Source organism: Mustela nivalis, assembly GCF_964662115.1.
Source record: "Mustela nivalis genome assembly, chromosome: 19".
NCBI classification, from domain to species: Eukaryota; Metazoa; Chordata; class Mammalia; order Carnivora; family Mustelidae; genus Mustela; species Mustela nivalis.
The window spans coordinates 30,026,349-30,045,467 of NC_139038.1; the positions used below are offsets into that span (position 1 = coordinate 30,026,349).

The 19,119-nt window shown below is 51.0% G+C and overlaps 1 protein-coding gene across 5 annotated transcripts in view; it reads right to left on the reverse strand.

The window, feature by feature from the left end:
- SNX29 (sorting nexin 29) overlaps positions 1 to 19,119 on the reverse strand; it is a 478,644-nt gene that overhangs the window by 280,099 nt on the left and 179,426 nt on the right. For all 5 annotated transcript variants that reach the window (XM_082714096.1, XM_082714098.1, XM_082714099.1 and 2 more), the window contains one exon: positions 14,854 to 14,936. In XM_082714096.1, coding sequence (XP_082570222.1) covers positions 14,854 to 14,936 — 83 coding nt within the window. The remainder of the gene's footprint in view (positions 1 to 14,853; positions 14,937 to 19,119) is intronic.

Sequence of the window (19,119 nt, forward strand, 5' to 3'; positions counted from 1 at the left end):
AGAAACTGTTTGTGAACCTGAAGACTTCATAACAGAGACTACCCAAAATGAAACACAAGGACAGAAAAGTAAAGGCCACGTCACATCGCTGGCCAATGTGGTCACGTGCTGGAGAAGCGCAAAGCTAGGACTTTCCAGGCCAAACCCATGGTCTCGCTCTCACGTTCTAATAGTTTCCAGGAGAGGCCGCCTTCATGAACGCTGTCCCACTCTACTCTGGAGAAGAATGAGAAAAGAGGAAAGACAGCAAGCGGCCAGACTGCGCCCCGAAAGCCAGCCCGTTCCCAGGCACTCGGCCCTCACATGACGGGTCGCTGACGGACACCTGCTGTAACTCACAGCGGTATTGTACAACCGCCTGGCTTTACTATGAAATTACTTATCATGTGTGGTTTTTGAATGCCATCAGTTTGTCTCTTAGCCCATGCGGCCCGTGTGTCAAGCGGGGTCAGAGATTACTGGGCTCTTCAGGTGGGGGAGGGCTTCTCCGCATGGAGAGTCACACAGCACCCGTCTACAAGGAAAGGTTCCAGATTCTTGGTGACACCTGACAGTTTGTGATTTTTCTGTTCCCTTTCTGCTTAGCTTTTCTTCTTACCTTCTCTACAATGAATACACTTTCTTTTTTAACAAGAAAGCACAAACTGCTGCTCAACCATAAAGTTGCTGAAAAACAATTTTTAGGCAAGCTACCAGGTCAGCAGACGGCTCTTGGCCCATGGGTCTATGTTTGCTTACTATCGATTCCAAATGCTTCATTTTACCCCTCAGGAGGAAGCCAAGAGCACAGAAGCAAGGCCTCCAACTGTGCAGGCACCGTTCCCGGCTGCCCAGCAGCGGGACCCCCGCACTCGGCTAACGGCAGGATAATGAGACCAGATGCACGCAAAGGCACAAGTAATTGAAGAGAGTGCGGAGCTTGGCCTAATGGGCTTCACCTGGGGGAAGGAGGGTGCGTTTTGGAGAGACTGGGTCGCAGGAAAGGGGAGCCTGTGAGTGAGAGAGAAATGGAAGCGTAATGGGGACAGCGGCGCGGTGAGAAGTCCCATGTAGAGCCCGAGCGCAAAATGCCTCCCAGTTACTCTGGTCCAAGGCGCCCAGGAAGCCCGGCGCATGGCTCCCTGTCCATATCCCAGCCTGCTGTGCCCCCTGGCGTGGCTGGCTGGGAGAAATCTGGGTGCTCCCTCTCCTGCAGCCGCCCAGTCACCCCAGGCTGTGGGCTCCAGGGGGTACACACTGTGTGTCAATCACTTCTGTGTCGGGACCCACGCCCATCCCAGCATCTGGCCGCCACGCACTGTGAGCCAAGCCCCGGGCCGTGCTGCTGCCAGGAACAGCAAATACATCCACGGGCCCGGCGGGCATGCTCTGACATCTCAAAGTTTTGGTTTCCTGTACCCGTGGAGGGGGGCCCGTAACAGTACCGGCATCACAGGGGGGTTGCCAGCCAAGTTAGAGCAGGGCCTGCCGCTGGCCTCATCCACACCTGCATTCCCTCCCTCGCCCAACAGCCAGCTGCACCCCACCCCCAGGGGTCACAGCAGCATCAAAACCCAGTGCGTCCCTACTCTGGAGAAGCACACATCCCGATACACGTGTTTACTGAGTAGCTCATGAAAGAAAGGGAGAAATAAAAATTCTAAAATACAAAATGGGCAGCAACACTGCAGAGCTGGACGCAATGACGGGGGCAGAGGTGCCTGGGAATGGGGGTGTGCTGGGCAGCAGGGAGGTGCGAGACGGAGTCAACAGAAGGCACACAGGTGAGAAGGCATTGCACTGAGGAGGGAGGGGGAGGGAGCATATTTCTAAGGAAACGCAGAGTGAAACTGAGGCTGTAAACCAGTGAAATCGCCCCAGACCGAGAGATCAGCTTTAACCCTTCATGCGATGTCTGTTTTTCTATTCGGTCTGAGGAAAACACATTTCGACAAGTCACTCTCATCTGAGGTACAAGGCATCATTACCCACTCGAGCAAAGCACAGTGACCGGATGCCTGATGAAAGCTATTATTAGAAACTTACAACAGCTTTCAGAACCGCAGTGGCATTTAACACGACAAGCCCCCTGTCAGCGTCCTGGAAGGAGAGAGCAGACACCAAACAAGACACTGACTGACAAACTGCACAACAATCCCAACACTGACGCTGCCCTGAAAAGAAACAGCGACAATGATAAAGAGACGTCTGGCCTGGGCTTCTGCCTCCGCAGGGGGAGCGGAGGCCCCAGGAGTTCTCCTGCTCTGTTTCTGGGCCTTTGTTTCCCACCAAACAATAAAAAAAGAAATGAACAAAACTCACGAATCGATCCCTGGCATTTCCAGGCAATTGCTCTCGCAATGACTTAGGAGGGGAAAGTATCCGGCAGAAGATGAAATCCAGTCGAGCAAATAAAACATTATCCTTGATGGCAGTCCCCAGACACATAGGCACCTCTAGTAACCGGGACCAGATCTCCTGGCAGTGACGACCCCTGTACCTTCGATGAAGCTTTCCTCAATGCTGACAGGACTGAGGGCTGCTTTGGGGGGTGGGGAAGCTCTGGTACCCTCTCACCCCCGACCCCGGCCAACTTCTCCCCGAGTTTCCATCAGCCTCACCTTCCCCAAAGTCACCTGGGGCAGGGACTGCCTACCCAATATCCATGTGCCAGTTAAGCCGTCAAGATTCCCAGCCTTCCTTGCAATTAGGGGAGGCCCAAGAGCTGTATGTAGAAGTTATGGGGGGGAGGGGTTTCCTGAGAAGCTCTTTAAAGCAAGATTATCCTCCAAGCTTTAAATCCTTATAGACTTCAGCTGTGAAATGCCCGCTCTGCCCTTCCCCACTTCCTGCTTCTACCTACCTGAAATACAGGTGTGATGGCTGGAACACCGGCCACCACCTGGGTTCCATGAGGCAATCAAGAAGGTAAAACACTGTGTCCTGAAGACGGCGGAGCACAAAGGAAAAGCAGCCTGCATCCCTGCATTCCTGATGATCATAAAAGCATCACACTAGCCCTAGATGAGACTCTGTTTCCAGATTTGTGTTAACTAAGAGAAAAAAAATTTGTGGAAGTCACTGTTTGGGTTTGGTTTGGTTTTAACGCAGCCAAACCTAGTCCACCTGATACACGAGCCCAAACGAACATACAAATTCAATGAAAACAGCATGCTGTGCAAATTCAGGGTCAAGACAATGTCTGCCAACCCCTACCCAACAAAACCGCCCAACCTCTCCTCAACAAAAATTCCAGAGGTGCTCCATCTCCCACATCACTCTAGCTGCAGAGCCATTGGGGTTTTTGACCCCCAACATCAGTATCCATCCTTATCTCAGGGCTGTTGCCCCCCTCCCATTCTCAGTTCAGTATGTTGGGAGACACTGCTCCAACCTCACCCCCTTTCAGGAGGGGGCACGTGAGGAGCCTGGCTTGTCTCAACCAAGTTCTAACCCTCCCATGAAATCCTCAGGATTAGCTTAAGCGAGGCAGGCCACCCAAACTGGGCCACCAGCGGTCATCTGGAAACACACAGATGTTATCAGTAAGAATATTCTAAGTGACATTTATAAATTAACTCTTTTTATTGATCTGAAATCAATCCGGAAAAGTATCAGTTTCAGCTGCATGGGGGGCACACTAGGTGTTGGGTACATCATTTCCCAGACTTTGCCAATAAGTTGTCATTTAAAAAAAAAAAATCTGAGTTCAGGCCACTGTCCGAGGAATGGTTCCCTGGGTCCTGCCATACTGAGCACTGCCTTGGGGATGGACCCTGAGCTACCAGTTCAGTTATTTATTTAAAGGTCAAAAAACCAGCTGATCAGACAAATTTTGTTTTACCAGCACCATAAAGCTTTCAAGGACATTTACTCTATGATTATCACAATTATTCACCCACTTTGAGAAATTTATGTACAGGTGTTCTGCTAATGTGCCTTGACCTTCTTCAGCTTGGATGCCCTTCAAAATGCATCTCTAATCCAAAATCACGTCAACAGTTGCCTGGCACTTGACATATGTCATCCCTTTGAAACTTCAAAAGCTTGCATCAAGCCAACAGTATCATTTCTGCTCCTCAAATGAACATACTTAAATTCTGAGATTAAAAACTTGTTCCCAGGGATGTCTGGGTGGCTCAGTTGGTTAAGCCTCTGCCTTCAGCTCAAGTCATGATCCCAGGGTCCTGGAGAGGGTCCCCAGAGTCCCTCATCAGGCTCCTTGCTCAGTGGGGAGCCTGTTTCTCCCTCTGCCTGCAGCTCCCCCTGCTTGGGCTGACAAATAAAATCTTAAAATAAAGAAAAACAAAACACCACACTTACTCCAAGAATTTGGAACTAGTCAAAAGCACAGAGGTTCAAGCCAGATCCCACCAGCTGGAACACCGAAGTCTGCCTTTCCCTCAATGTTCTGGGCGGCCTCCCTCCACAAGCCTCCTCTCCTTTCACTGTGGAAGAAGGAGCCTTCATGGAGGAAGAAAAGAAATGGGGCGCCTGGGTGGCTCAGCGGGTTGAGCCTCTGCCTTCGGCTCAGGTCATGATCCCAGGGTCCTGGGATCGAGTCCCACATCGGGCTCTCTGCTCAGCAGGGAGCCTGCTTCCCTCTCTCTCTGCCTGCCTCTCTCCCTACTTGTGATCTGTCTGTCAAATAAATAAATAAAATCTTTTAAAAAAAAGAAAAAAGAAAAAGAAAGAAATGTTCCCAGCACGTGTGGTCTCCACGGCTACTAAGAAGTGGTTTCTCCCCGAGTCTGACGGCCAGTTCCGAGGCCCCCCTGCTCTGAGCCGGCTCCCTCTGTGGCTGGCAGCACACCATCGGGTTTCGGTCTTCCAGGGAGAAGAGGCAAGGGGAGCAGCGCTTTCCCTGGATAAAGTGAAGGGGTAGATGCTGCCCCCCTGCCCCCCACACTGGCTGCCCCACACAGGCAGGCAGTACCTGGCCGGCCGCTGCACACCATCACCTTTGAGGCCCAAGATGGTGCAGGAGACCTTAGCACGAATGACAGCACCGGGAGAACAGAGCTGGAGGGCTGGCGGGAAAAGCACGCTCTCAGCCTAGGCCTGGCTAGAACCTCGGCCTGGCCTCTTCCTAGGCAGAGGACTGGCACGTTCATCTCACATGTCCATGTGCCCGGGCCATGGCACCCAGGGACTTGGCCAAACCCTAGTGTGAATACCACTATGAAGGTATTCACTTTACCTTCGTTTTAAATAACATTTAAAATACTGTTAAAATAACATTTTAACAGTAGGCTTTGACTGAGGCAATTTCCTCTCCATAATGTGGGTGTGCCTCAATCCATGAAAGGGGAGCAGGCCTTAAGCTGAAGACCTTAAGAGTAAAGACTGAGTTCCCCAGGACTCCTGCCTCCAGATGGTCTCAGACTTAGGACTGCACCACCAACTCCTCCCCAAGTCTCCAGCCTGCTGTCTCCCCTGCGAGTTCCCAGACTCTACAACAGCAGGAGCCAATTCCTTAAATCTGTCCCATCTCGACAGAGGTGTAGGCAGGCCTGTGGACTCAGGTGTGTATACACAGATGCACATCTCTACATATGCTTGTTTGTACACACACGTGTGGTTGCAGAGTATGTGTGTGTGCACGCAGTGTTTCTCTAGGGCACCCCAATACAGTGGCCTTGCCCACACCCATCTCTCAGAGCCCTGTTTTCTCCACACGTGTCCAATGGGGAAGACACAAGCACCAGTCCTGCAGAGGTGCTGTAGCTAAGAACTTGGCCCAGGATCTAGCACCTTCCAGGTACCCAGTAGATGGGACCTTTTCTTTCACTGTCAACCAAAGATTTCTCTGGATGATTCCTAGAGAACCATTTGCAATGATCTGTTTGTCTACCTTCTCACTGTCTCCCCCACTAAGTGGTCAGCTCAAGGCTGGAGCTCTTATCTCTCATTCACTCGAGTTCTCCCAAAACTGAGCCTGGCACATGGACACTGTTCAACTCCTATCTGTTGAGTGAATCCAAGGGCATCCTTTCTTACCATGAACAAGCCAAGATGTGTAGGGGACACCAGAAACATCTTTCAATAATGGGTGGGTACAACATGGTCTCTTCATCCCAATTAATGACTGACAATGGAATCAGTATTTCCTATGGAATCAGTATTTCCTACAGACACTTCTTTGCCATGTTTTTGGACCCTCTTTTTAAGATTTTATTCATTTGACAGAGGGCATGAGCAGGGGGAGGGGCAGAGGGAGAGGGAGAAGCAGGATCCCCACTGAGCAGAGAGCCCAATGTGGGGCTCTATCCTAGGACCCTGAGATCATGACCTGAGCTGAAGGCAGAGGCTTAACCCACTGAGCCACCCAGGTGCCCTTGGATAGTCTTTCTACCACAGACTTTTACAAGGTACCAAGCATTCCTTCCCAGACTCTAAAGGTTGTAAGGCCCAAAATAAGCACATAGAGTATGAGATCTCTTTCTAAGGAACCACAAAACTGGCTTTGCCGACAGATACCACTTGCGTCAAATGGGCACCCAGCATGAGTGGCACAAGCACCTGCTCCCCTGAGTGGGTGGCTGCTGGCTCCTCTGGCTCCTCTGCCACCAGCCAGAGACGACAGTCCCCAGACACTTCTGCATGTGGGTGGGACCAGCCACGGGCCGCGGGCAGAGTGGTGTAAGTCACTCCTGGGAAAAGGGAGAACAACAATTCTCTTTCTCTTTAAGGAAAATCACTTCACCCAGCTCTTCTTTCTCAGGTAACTCTGTTCCCGTCTATACCAACTTGCCTATTCCTCTGAAATCACTCCTACGACTACTTGGACGAGTCTGGCAACAAGTTTCATCACACGCAAAAACAAAACTAAGTCTACAAGAACCACGCAGATGCTCTGTGCGGTCAGGCGGACCACCTACCCAAAAGACAGGATGACAGGCCCCCAAGAGTGAGCCATCCAATGCCAGGCCTCGGTTGTTGCTTATTAAGTGGCACAGGAGTGTGGCAAACTCAAGGATCAGTGGAATTACATTTCTCTGGTGACAGGAGTGACTCTCACAATAAACGCAACATCTGGCCTGACCGGGTGGACGGGAAAGGGCATTCCCAGAAGAGGGAGACTGGCTGGGCGAAGAGCCGGGACCAGGACGTGGTCTGGATGGGGACGCACGGCCAGACGGCACCGAAGAATCACGAGCAGCGCCCAGAGGGAGGGCACACTGGGCACAAGGAGAAAGAGCCAAGATTGCAGGGGAAGAGGAAGACTAGAGAAAGAAAGGAGAGGTGCCTGACGCCCACTGTGGATTCTGGAGGGGGGCCAGGGTGAGTACGGTCCGAGTACCATGTTAACTCAACAGTGCCGAGAACCTTCTATCATGCCCCTCCCCCCCTCCACCCACCGTCTTCTTAACTGGTGGAACCTCTGTGAAGACCGGTTCTGAGGCCAAACCTGGATCGGAGATGAAAGGCAGAGCCTCAGTTGATCTGAGACATCTCCCGCTGGCCAGGAATCAGACGGCTGGCACATCTGTAGCACCCTGGCGGATCTTGAAGTTCATTAATTTGAAATCGGTGTCCTCCAGAGCAGTGGTTCCCAGTGGCGGAGCACAGGAGTTTTTACAGCTCCCCAGGGGATTCAGTGTGGAGAACCACTGCTGTGCTCTAGGTGGGGGAGATGGCGGAGACGTTTACAAGGAAACGAGTGGGTCAGAGAAGCACACTGTTCGGCTGGTTTGCTGAGATGATTAAACCCAGAGCTTCAGGCGCCCCTTGCCAACGTGAGAATGCCTGCCTGAGAGGGGGCACCCGGTGGGGCGCAGGGGCTGGGGCACAGCAGCTCACAGGAGCCCAGCGTGCATACTCTTCATACTCTTCCCAACGCGGGCCTCAGTGACACGGTGCTGGCAGCCAGGAGTCAGCCACAGTGGGGGCATTTACACCACAAGCATCAGCAAACACCCTAAATCACGCCCTTCTCCCTAGAGGGCTGGTGCTTCAACACACACCCATACACACTGCCAACACTGGGGAGAGAAAAAAACAGACTTGAGAAATGGGGGTGCGGGGGAACCTCCTGCTTTTGCTGAAACCCCTGGATCAAGACCTCTCTGAAGACAGGCACTGCAACACGTTGTTTAGGCCAAATAAAATTGGATTTTACGACTCTTGCAGTCAAGAATTCTGAATGACGAAACCATAGGAAAGGTGAAGCCATATGTGAACCGTAGTTATGAGAAAGCCAAACTACGAGTGATGAGAAGAACCCGATTCGAGGTGCAAGCTTAAGGAGCGTTACATGGGGCCGGGCACACGGCTGGCGTGGCGTTGGAATGAAGACCTTCCACTTGCCCCCAGCCGCGCTCTCTAGAGCTGCCACGGGGCTTCCCTCACGTACATGCCGTGAGGCCGGGTCCTCTAACGGCTCCTCTGACACTTCTCGTCATTCACATCATGAACATTCGTGGCGCACACACCACGGGTCAAGGACTGCTCAAGGCACTCTGAATACAGCAGGGCAATGAGCAGGCCAGGTCCCTGCTCTTGGGGTTTGTACAGGGCAGTGTGGGGGCATAGACAGCAAACATCACAGGCGATGATCCATTGAGACACTCCGACGTACGGATAATCTTTGTGAGGAAGACGAAGTAACAGAATAAAACAGAATAAAAAGGGAGCAGAAAAGAAAGAAAAAGAAAAAGACACAGTGTGACACAAGGTAGTCAGAGGACGTGACTGCTGAGCAGAGACCTGCCCGACAGGCTGGCATCAGCCGTCCAGACAGTGGGAAAGAGCATTGCAGCAGAGGGACAACTCACTGCAGGGGCGCTGAGGTCGGAACTGGTCTGGGGCGTCCGAGGAAGAGCCTGGCAGCCAGGGTGGCACCGTGGGGTAGGGGGAGGACTGGGGCCGGAGGAGGTGGGGCTGGAACACAACAAGAGCCAGACCACAGCCTGCACTGGAAGCCATCATCAGAAGGTGTGCAGTGGATTTTTAAGGCAGAGTGATGGGATCTGATGTATGTTTCCATGAAGTTCCATGCTTATCCTCTTCCAACGTGACAGAAGCACTTGCACAGTCATAAGCCAGTTTTTCCTGCAACCCAAGAAGCCTGCCTCAGACCAAGACAGCTTTGCCTCCCTCACCAGGAGCAGGAATTCGAGGCCACCCAAGTGGCCACCCAAGTTACACCCCACATGCCCAAAGCACATGCAGGCTCTAGGAATCCCCTTTGCCTGTGGCCATCCATCTCCATAGAATCAGGGGGTCTCAACTGTCCTGCCCTACGTTCTGGGAGCCCCGGGAAACAGAGACCCCTGAGAACAGGAAGCACACAGTGTTGAACAGGGGATCAGTGAGTGGGCCACTGGCTTTTTGTTTTCAAACTTCTTCTGTTTCTTAGAGTCAGCTTTTTTAAATGGCTCCCCAACTTCTCTCATCTGTCAAGTTCTTCCGACAAACCTGCCTTGCCGCTGATGACTCTGATGGCCACAGACAATGGGCCATTTTATTCCCCCTCTGTCCCTGAACCCGTGATAGATTACTTAAATGAAGCCCCCCGACAAGAGCATGTCGCCTTCGATCCATCACTAGGGTACAGTAAGATACAAGGGCCAAGGCGGGAGAGGACAGCGAACGGAAGGTACATAACGAGGGGGAGAGTGGGAGCAAGAGCCTCACGACACAGCAGACACTGCATCATCTGGAAAGACCGACTCCAACAAAGAATAGGCCCTCATGAGGACAGGATGGGCTCTGTAGCCAGGAAAGAACTACCAGTTTGTCACGAGCACAGGAGCTGCGGAAACCCAACGCAAGCTTGCAAATAGGCAGGGGAGATCGGCAGAATTAGCGCTCTTAGTGACCAAAAGCTCAGGGCCAGACCGTCAGATCCAGCACAGCTGCATTCAGGCGCTCCAGCAGCTCAGCTCCTGTCCGCCACCGGCTCGGCTCCACCTGCTATGCGCTGGCCTCACTCGGACACAAGAGAACGACAGCGGTCCCAGACTTCCCAGCCCTACAGGAAAGACGTGTGCTGCCGGCAGGACCAGCTCTCTAACTCTGTCCCAAAAGCCAGCTCTGATTCCTGGGGAAATGCTCCTCAGGCGAGGCCAAGAGAAGCCAGCACCAAGCAAGGTTCTGCTGAGCCTGTGCTGGGCAGCACGCACGCTAAGAGCTCCTCCTGTGGGACACTGAGAAACCGGCCTCCGCAGCTACACACACAACCACTGACCACACGGAAAGACTAACACCAAGGGTCCACCAGACAGCGAGGCCCCAACCATAGAGCCCGGAGGCGTCACCCTCCGAGTCTGGAGCAGACGGTGATGGCAACCATCCACGCTGGGCCAGACAAGCACACCATACATGTGCGTGCACGAGGGACAGTGGGCTCTCCTGTCTCGCATGTGCAGCCACTCAAAGGCCACAGATCTCCCCTGAGGTCCTGTTTTGTCCACCCAGGATCTCTGACTAAAAACCCTACCTTCAAAACCTCAACCACCTACACAGGGAAGAAAGGCATTCACGACAATGGTCCCCATGCCCATCAGGGGTGAAATTAATGTCTCGGTTCAACTACGATCTGTGTTCCTTTCTCACCGCTGCTCTAACAACCACAAGCTTGGTGGCTTAGAACATCACAAATTTCTTCTTAGAACTCAGGAGGCCAGGAATCTTGAGGATCTCAAAGGCTATAGTCAGCAGGGCTGTGCTCCTTCCAGAGGCTTGAGAGGAGAACCCAGGTCCTGGTCTTTCTACCATCTGGAAGATGTCCACACTCCTTGGCTTGGGGCCATGCCTCGCTCCACACTCTACTGCCCCATCTCTCCCTCCCCGGCCCTCCTCCCTCTTGTAAGGACCCTCGTGATTACATTGGGGCTCACCTGGGTGGAGAAGGATCATCTCCCCTTACCAAAATCCTTAACTCCCCCACATTCGTAAAGTCTCTCCTGCTACTTAAGGAAGCGTGTCTCCAGGTCCTGTGTACCAGGACATGAATGTCGCTGGGGGGGGACCATCCTTCTGTCCACTATAGCATCTTCTAGATCCCAGACTCGGACATGGACATGTCTTCTCAACTACCTCCCTTAATTAATATTTATCCTTGCAAGAGCCTGTGAAGTACATACGGTTTTCCTCCTCACTTTAGGACCATACAGAAGGGCTGAGAGAGGCAGAGCTAGCGACCAGTAGCACCAGTGGCCAGTACGTACTGAGTGCCCAGTGTCAGACAAGATGCTAAGTGCTTCACGTGTATAACCTACCTCCATCTTCCCCCAAAATCCCGTGAGCAAGTCACGACTGCAATTCGCTTTTTACAGAGGAAGAAATGGAGTCACAGAAAGGTCACAGGCCCCTAAATCAGTCGTGCAAGGGGAGTCCTCAGTGTCCTTCCACGGAAGTCATTCACGTGCCCACATCCAGCGTCAGCTGCTAGGATCACGCAGCGTGCTGGGTCTCCCAGATGTTGTGGCCGTGACCCTCTTGTTCATGGGCCACGCGCAGGAGGAAGTGGCCCCTTGGACAAAGACACCCGGCCCTGACAGCAGGTGGCTTCCTTCTCTCTCCAGATAGTCAATGCAATGCAGGGGGTGCCCATTTGCCACACCACGCCCCCGAGGCAGCCCTGCTGGGACCTCGCTCAGGAGGCCTCTGCAGCCGTCCTTAAAGCTCTAGGCAGACAGCCTCCCTCCAGGGGCTGCGTTTCCCTGTGGAGACGTTCATTAGCCAAACGCACTCAGCCTCACCCCCCACCCTAATACCTCAACTGGGTGAGACTCTCAACTGGGTGGAGTTGATTAAAAAGTCAACTACCTACACCCACGGACTCTCTTTCCTCTCCAGACACACTGCGCGAGATTTCTACAGACCCAACAGCGTCTCCCAAGGGGAGTCCCTGGGTCTACAAGTGGGCAGCAGTGTGTTAGGGAAGGGAGGCTACGGCTACCCTGGGGTGTCCTGGAGAGTCCTGTGTCTGCGTCATTCAGGGAACTAGAGGGGAAAGGAGAGGAGCCCTGACGAATGATCATCTCTAAACTGAAACAAAGTTATCTGGTGACCACTGGTTACGAGGCAAGCAGAAACTAAGTATCTCACAGAAGAGCCGCACCTGCACCTTCTCTCTCTCACCATCAACAACCATCTGACAGAACTAGCACAGAACCCCATTAAACCACAGGCCAAAGAAAAAGGGCCATGTAAAGAGCCCGAGGGTAACAGCATCTCTACGGGCTTGTAGGGCCGAGACCTTCCCCTCACTCAGTGTGGGAGCTTTTGGAAAGCTCGTCTGATGAAGTAGCCAACTAGGTCCCCCTTCTTGGACTCCACTGGCCACCATCAGGGGGACCCCAGCTCCCCATCTTGGTAAACCCAGAGGACTGATGGGCCTGAGCATCATGTATGGGCTCCTGGTTCAATCTCCATCTGCTTTCTCACTACCAATGAATGAACTGCCCTTCGGATGACCCATCATTCCCTGCATGCTTGACTGACGTGAGTTGTCTCTGGAGAGAATGACCCAGTCGTGTCCACACAACCTAGCGGGTATCTGAGTGGGTTTACTGGCTCTTCAGGCCCCTCAGGCCCCTCAGGGAGCTGCCAGAAGGCCTTCTCCAGGCAAGACGCCAACTTGATGTAGGAGGTTTCAAACTTCAGGGAAGCCATTGACGGAAACATGAGTCTGGAGAGCAATCTCCCGCTCTCCGCCTGTAAGGGAGAGGGCCGCGTGCTAAAGAGCAGAAATGCTGGAGCTCAAAAGAACTCAGGAAACACCCAGGAAGAGCCGCGCCACGAGCTCAACTGTCAGGCCAGTTCACGGAGGACACAGCGCCCCACATGCCATCACGGTGAGGCCAGACAGGGAGCAGACAGCACACGCCAGGATAAAAGAAATCCAAACATGTACCCACAGGGTAAGGACTCCCATAATGCTCATACTCCAAAAGGTATTTTATAATGTTGAGGTTTTTCGAACACAAGCCCAACAAGTGCTTCTTTTTTTCCTAGGTTTAATATCCTTAGTGCACCGAAACCTAGCTCTGAGAAGGCAAAGTATGGATTTCTCAGGAGGCAGTGGGGTGCCATCTACGGATCACGGGCATTAGAGTCATGTATCTAGAAGTGCAACTGTGGGGCCCATCCTAGATCCACGAAACCACTGGTGGAAAGAATAGCATTCTTCCTACCTGAGAACAGTCGTATTTAGTGTGTTCCCCAGGTGATGGCCTCAGCAGACTCTAATTTAAGAACTGTGTAAGGCAAAGAACCAGGGATTCAGAGGAAAATGACCCTGAGTTCACTTCTACCCTGGATACACGTATGAGTCCCTTAAGCTCTCCTAAGTCTCCAATAATAAACTTTCTAAAATAAAGAAAAATCAAGAACTTAAAATACAGGAAAAATACCTCCTCTTCACAGGGTGACAAAACCCCAAGGAAACAGACTAGAAGCTGCCCGGGAAGGGTAAATGGTACACAAATACTGCTCATTCAGGACACATCACGGACGGAATGAGCACCTACAAAAGTGAGGTGTTGGGGAGACAAAGATGAGGAGTGAAAGTCGAAAGACCAACACCCACAGAACACACGTGACACAGATTCAGGACCATAACAGCAATGTCTGTTTGAAAAAGGGACGAGCTCACAGAGGAAGATGTGATTAATTCTGCAGTGATAACCCCTAGACCAGTAACAGTTAGAGACCGATTACGAACAAAGCAAGGCATGTAATAAAAGAGTAATAATAATGATCACCAACACGGAGAAGCCGATCAGAGACCGTAATCAACACAAAAAAAGCTTGAAACAAAATTCAAGCCTTTCTGTTATTAGTATGCAACCCACATCCAGATTCCAATGCTGCCTCCTTCTATTCCACAGAAACATAACCACCACTTACTGAACGCCCATGATGGGCCAGGTGCCACACTGCAAACTTCACACTCATTGTCTCGGTCAATCCACGCCACTACCATTGGTGGGAGGTTTGCCACTTCCAGATGGCAAAATAACTCCAACACCTCAAATGACCCTGGGTGCGCCTGGATTCAGAGGCAAGTCTGGCAGACTCCCAAGACCTGTAAGCCTGGAGGGTCCACCCCTTTGTTACAGTGTCTACACCCCAAGAGTTCATTTGTGTTTAAGTCAATCTCTTAATGGCAAATTGGCTGAAGGCTGTAAGACGTTTCAGGCAAAGGGAAATACCCTTTCCTGCAACTAAACGAGAATTTTTTAGTTGATTACACTGCAGCCAAAATGCGGAGAGAGGAAGCATATGGTATCACCTCCTTTAGTGCAATCTTGGTCAAGTGATCATTTTTCTATCAACTTGTATTTCTGACTAAGAGTATCAACAGCTAAAATATATTCAGTGCTTACCCGATACTAGGCATCATGCTATGATTTCTAGATGGATTACTTTGCGAGGTAGGGACTGTCAACTAAGCCCATTATACTGATGAGGATACTAAGGTACAGAGAGACAAAGGGGCTTACCCAGAACTGGGGCTGGGACCAGGTCAGCGCAACTCCACAGCTCTGGTTCTCCACCACTTTGGGGTTCTGTTGCTTTCACCCCTGGCCTGATAGGACTTAACCATGCTGCAAGGCTTTCTCCCTGGCAAGTACCTCAAGACCCAAGATAAAAAACTTCCTGAGTATGCAAATTAACACAACCCTTGCTAGTGATCCAGCAAGTAAGTCTTACGACATTCGTTCTGCACGCAGCAAGAACACACAACAGGATGTTCCGTCTAATTTGTTTTCCAGAATCGTGACCAGCACGGTTTCTCGACCTCATCTGCATGAGTACTCATCCCGCGCTGAGTGGCTGGCTCCTGTGCACCAGGCACGCGGGCTAATAAGAATTAAAAAGCTGGGCCCCCTCCGCACCCCAGCTCGGTCTCCGCCTCACCTTCAGCTGCTTGACCTTCTCTTTTCAGCATCTGGACAGCTCCTACGTATTTCTTCAGTTGGACTTTGAGCACCTCGTTTTCTCTGCAGGTACAAGAACGTTAAAAAAAAAATACATTTTTAAAAACTGGCAATTTAGACTGAAGGGGGGGCAATCTTTATAAAGAATAAGGTTCACCTTATTAGTACATTTTTTTGTTTTAGAGATCCTCACTGGAGAAGACTACACTTGGAAAGGTACGTTTGCAGAATGCCTGCAAAAACTGCTCATCCATAACTAGTGTTAACTGGTTCCAGTTCCCACCAAGTCAGGATGAGGACATGGGTTGTGCTCTGACTATCTGAATCTGTCAAGCTGCTGGGTGCCTATTGGGTGGTAGGCACTTGGCAATATTCTCTCCATTTACAGAAAAACACACAAGAACCACCTATTCAGCCTGGGGAATACTCACTTTTTTATTAATGGCCACAGGCACTGAATGTTTGGTATTTGCCAGGCATCACATGGCAACACCTACTTTACAGATGAGGAAACTGAATCATATGGAGAAGCAGCAGCTTCGTCCACACCCCCGTCCACACAAGACTCTATACAAGGCCCAATCAAAGTCCTGCTCTACGCAATTCACTCCCCCAGGTACACGGGATGAGGAAAAAAAAACACAAGGATCAGAAGGAAAAAACAACCAGTTACTGAGGACCACACAGCTGAGACTTTGCCTTCCTGACGTCACTGAATCAAGCAGCATTGGTTCATTCTTCATTCATGGGGAAACGGTTTAAATGCCTGTCATGTATTAGGCACAATGACCCAATAGAATTCTCAGTTTTGAAGAGGGGGCACAGCTAAGGTCTGTGACTAAGGTCACATGGCCAAGATCAAGGTCGTAAGAAAGGCACAATGCCAAGACACCAACCCAGGCTGCTCTGTCCTCAAGGCCCCAAAGAGCTTTGCTCAGTTTCCTTAGGGATTCAAACTTGGTTTCTCATCACTGTCCCCAGGGAGTGCTGCCTCTTCCACATTTTCTGATTCTACTACTCCCACCGGAAGGTCTTGAGTCTGAGTGCCTTTAAATAGGAGAGAACACTTCCTCAATATGAGAACAGCTTTAAGACTGGGGTTCTTTTATAACCATAAAAATTTAAATGCTCTTTGCAAAAGAGTCCGAGGACAAGTCAGCTGAAAGCCCAACACCTTGAAATCCAACCCAGCAACATTTTCGTAGCTATCCTATCATACCTCTCTCCAGGCATGTGCGCACACATGTGAAGTAAATCTATTTTCCCTGGATGAAACATTTTTCACACTCCTTTCATTTTTTTGTTTGAAGTCTTCTCTTGCTTTGTTCACTGATCCACTAACCATCCCCCCTTTCTCATGGCAACCAACGCTGAAAACCCAGTATATATGTTTCAAGCCTTCCTCCACACTCATGTCGTCACTACAAACCCAAAACACTCGAGTATCAGTTACTTTGTAAAACCGGGTATTATACATATTTCCGCAGCTGGGCTGTCCCCTTGAACACTCACCACACAGGCAGTTTCTAACTCCATCTAGTTATGGATGCGTACGCCGCTCCTGGGTAAGGCTGTGCACCACACACTTGCTCAGGGTATGAACTTCTGACTGGCCATCATCAGTACTATTTTCCATGCATCTGACAACACCTCAGCCCTGTTTGCCCTTTTGCTTTTCTGCCCTTTTGGCAGAAAAGACCATCATCAGCTGGAGACTCTCCCAGGACTTAGGAGTCACCTGAGAATGCTACGTTCATCTCGGAAGCCCTAGAGAATGAGCCACGGAGGAGCCCCTTTATCACCCCCTCCCTCCTCCTAGACCACCTCTCACGGATGTTTGTAAAGCTGTCTGCAACTTCCTCCATCTGTGATGTGAATAGCAAACGTCTGAAGCCAAGCAACTAACAAGTCCTGGAAAGATGGGGGGAGGGGAATGCTCCCCGATACACGTGGCTCGTACAGCTTGTTTTCTTGGATTCCTTCAGCAGAGTCTTGTCACTCATCCCAACCTACTCTTCATCTCTACGTGTGAATTCAAGTCACATAGGGCCTGCAAATGAGAGAAAGCAATTTCTCTGCATTTCTCTACGGCCTCATTTAACAAGGGTTCATGGCAGCTCCCACGCATCGGAACACACAGGCTCACTGAGGCAGACTGACAGGTGAGCCGTGCCAACGTCTGCTGCCGGGCTCTGATTTGCTCACAGCACACGGGTCAGGCCTCGGCTGCCCTGGTGCTCTATGCTTCTGCAGCTGCCATGGACAGGTTTCCCGTGGCTGCTTTCCTTTTGGCTTGGATTTTTTAATCATGTCTTAGAGATTCTATCTCAAAATGAGATGTAACAGATTAAAACCAAGGTTTTTAATATAAACTGATCTCCATCAAGATGAGAAACTGCAGAGTACATCCAACTACTGGCTACGCACCTCTGGGGACCATAAATTCATCCCAGACAATTTTGTACCCATGAACGTGTCTGTCTTTTGGGTGGAGTTAACACTTTCCGGGCACTGGAACGCTTTATGAAAGAAACTCAAACACCTAATTGAGGCCCTTTGCATTCAATTTTTTTTTTTTTTTAAATGATCAGAGATTCACATGCAAGGATGATAGCAAGAGTTTCCCCGCCCTTGGCCCGGGCCTCCGATGGCTGCAGCTTACCTCACCACACGGCAGCAGCGAAACCCGAAGTCTGATAGGGGTGCAAAGTGTGTGTGTTTGTGTATGTGTGTGTGTGTGTAGTCCCGTCCAGCCCACTACTCTCACTGAGGCTCCTAAGCATCCTCTCCCACACGGTGTCTCTTTAGACGGAATGTGGAAGGCTGTGGCCACTGCAGTCATACAGGCCAGGCCATGGAGAAGAGTCAACCAGGATGAAGAGTGAGTAGGGGGCAGGAGGCTATGAAAATTAGGGAGCTCCTGCCCCACCAAAAAAAAAAATTTTTAACTTAACACATTACTGGGTCTCCTGGCTGGCTCAGTCAGAAAAGCATGGGACTCTTGATCTCAGGGTCATGAGTTCAAGCCCCACGACGGGTGGAGAGATTGCTAACAAAAATAAACTTTAAAAGCACATTACCAGGCCAACAAAATACTTCCCAGCCTCTGGACAACTGATCTGCAAGCAGCTGACAGGATGTTAATCCGCAGCTCGGAGAGCCAAAGAGAGTTCATCATTCTTATTACACAGGTTTATTATGATTAGCAAATCTAAAAATGCCTTTTCAATTGACACCTCATGAGATGATAGAATGCATTAGTTAACTAAATGAATCCTGACTATAGAGAGGCTCGAGGCTCTCTGAGCAGGTGAAAAACACAGACAGGATGGTGCAGGCTCCCTCATACCCCCTCCCCCACCAAGGGCCTTCACGCCACCGCAGGTCCCCTCACCAGGTACCCGTCGCCTCAACAGGTAAGGGGCCCGATGAGCAGGGCTCTGGGTGATTTCCTGTGTGCCTCCGCTCACAGGCTGGGTCTTCGGAGCCACGGGGCCTCCCCTCTTCATTACCCCCCGAAGTGTGTGCACACTTGAGGGAGTGTGCGCACCACACGGCCCTGTCAGCTGTGCATGCGGTTACTATCCCAACAGACTCCTCTGAGCCATGAGGTCACAGGTCTTACTCTGAGCCTTTTTCTCTTCTGGTTGCTCAGCTACATTCCCTAATCTTCTACAGCGAAGTGAGGTTTGCAGGCAAAGAACACGTCTACAGCTGAGTCTCTTCAGGTTTGGTTTTTTGTGTTTGTTTTTTTGGTAAAACTTAAAGAATTTACTAAGAGCAATTAAAGACAACGCTGAGGAGGAAAGTTGAAGCTGCTACGGAGCAGGCCACCTGTCACCTGTGGGGTGGGGGGGGACCACACCCCGTCTACACTGCCAATAAGTGCCGCGTGAGCCTGTGTAGCCGAAAGCTCCGAGCAAGGACGCACATGTGTTTGCCACCCCATCCGTGAAGAGCTTAGGGCAACTTCCTCTTCTCCATTTCTCAGGATTTTCCCCTTCTTTGATTCCAGGAGGCCACTGCCCAGCTGAAGACCGCCCTCCCATATCTAGCTTCTTTTTGTAACCAACAGAGTTGATTTAATATCCAAACCCTGACAGACCACCTAGAACAACAGGGGCGGGGATGCTACTGTTGCTATGGACCGCCCACACTCAGACCTTCCAGGAACGTGGGCCACTGGGAGGCCGAGTCCTAAGCGCAGTCCCCAGGGCTCCGGGTCAGCTGCGGGCTTCACCCCTTT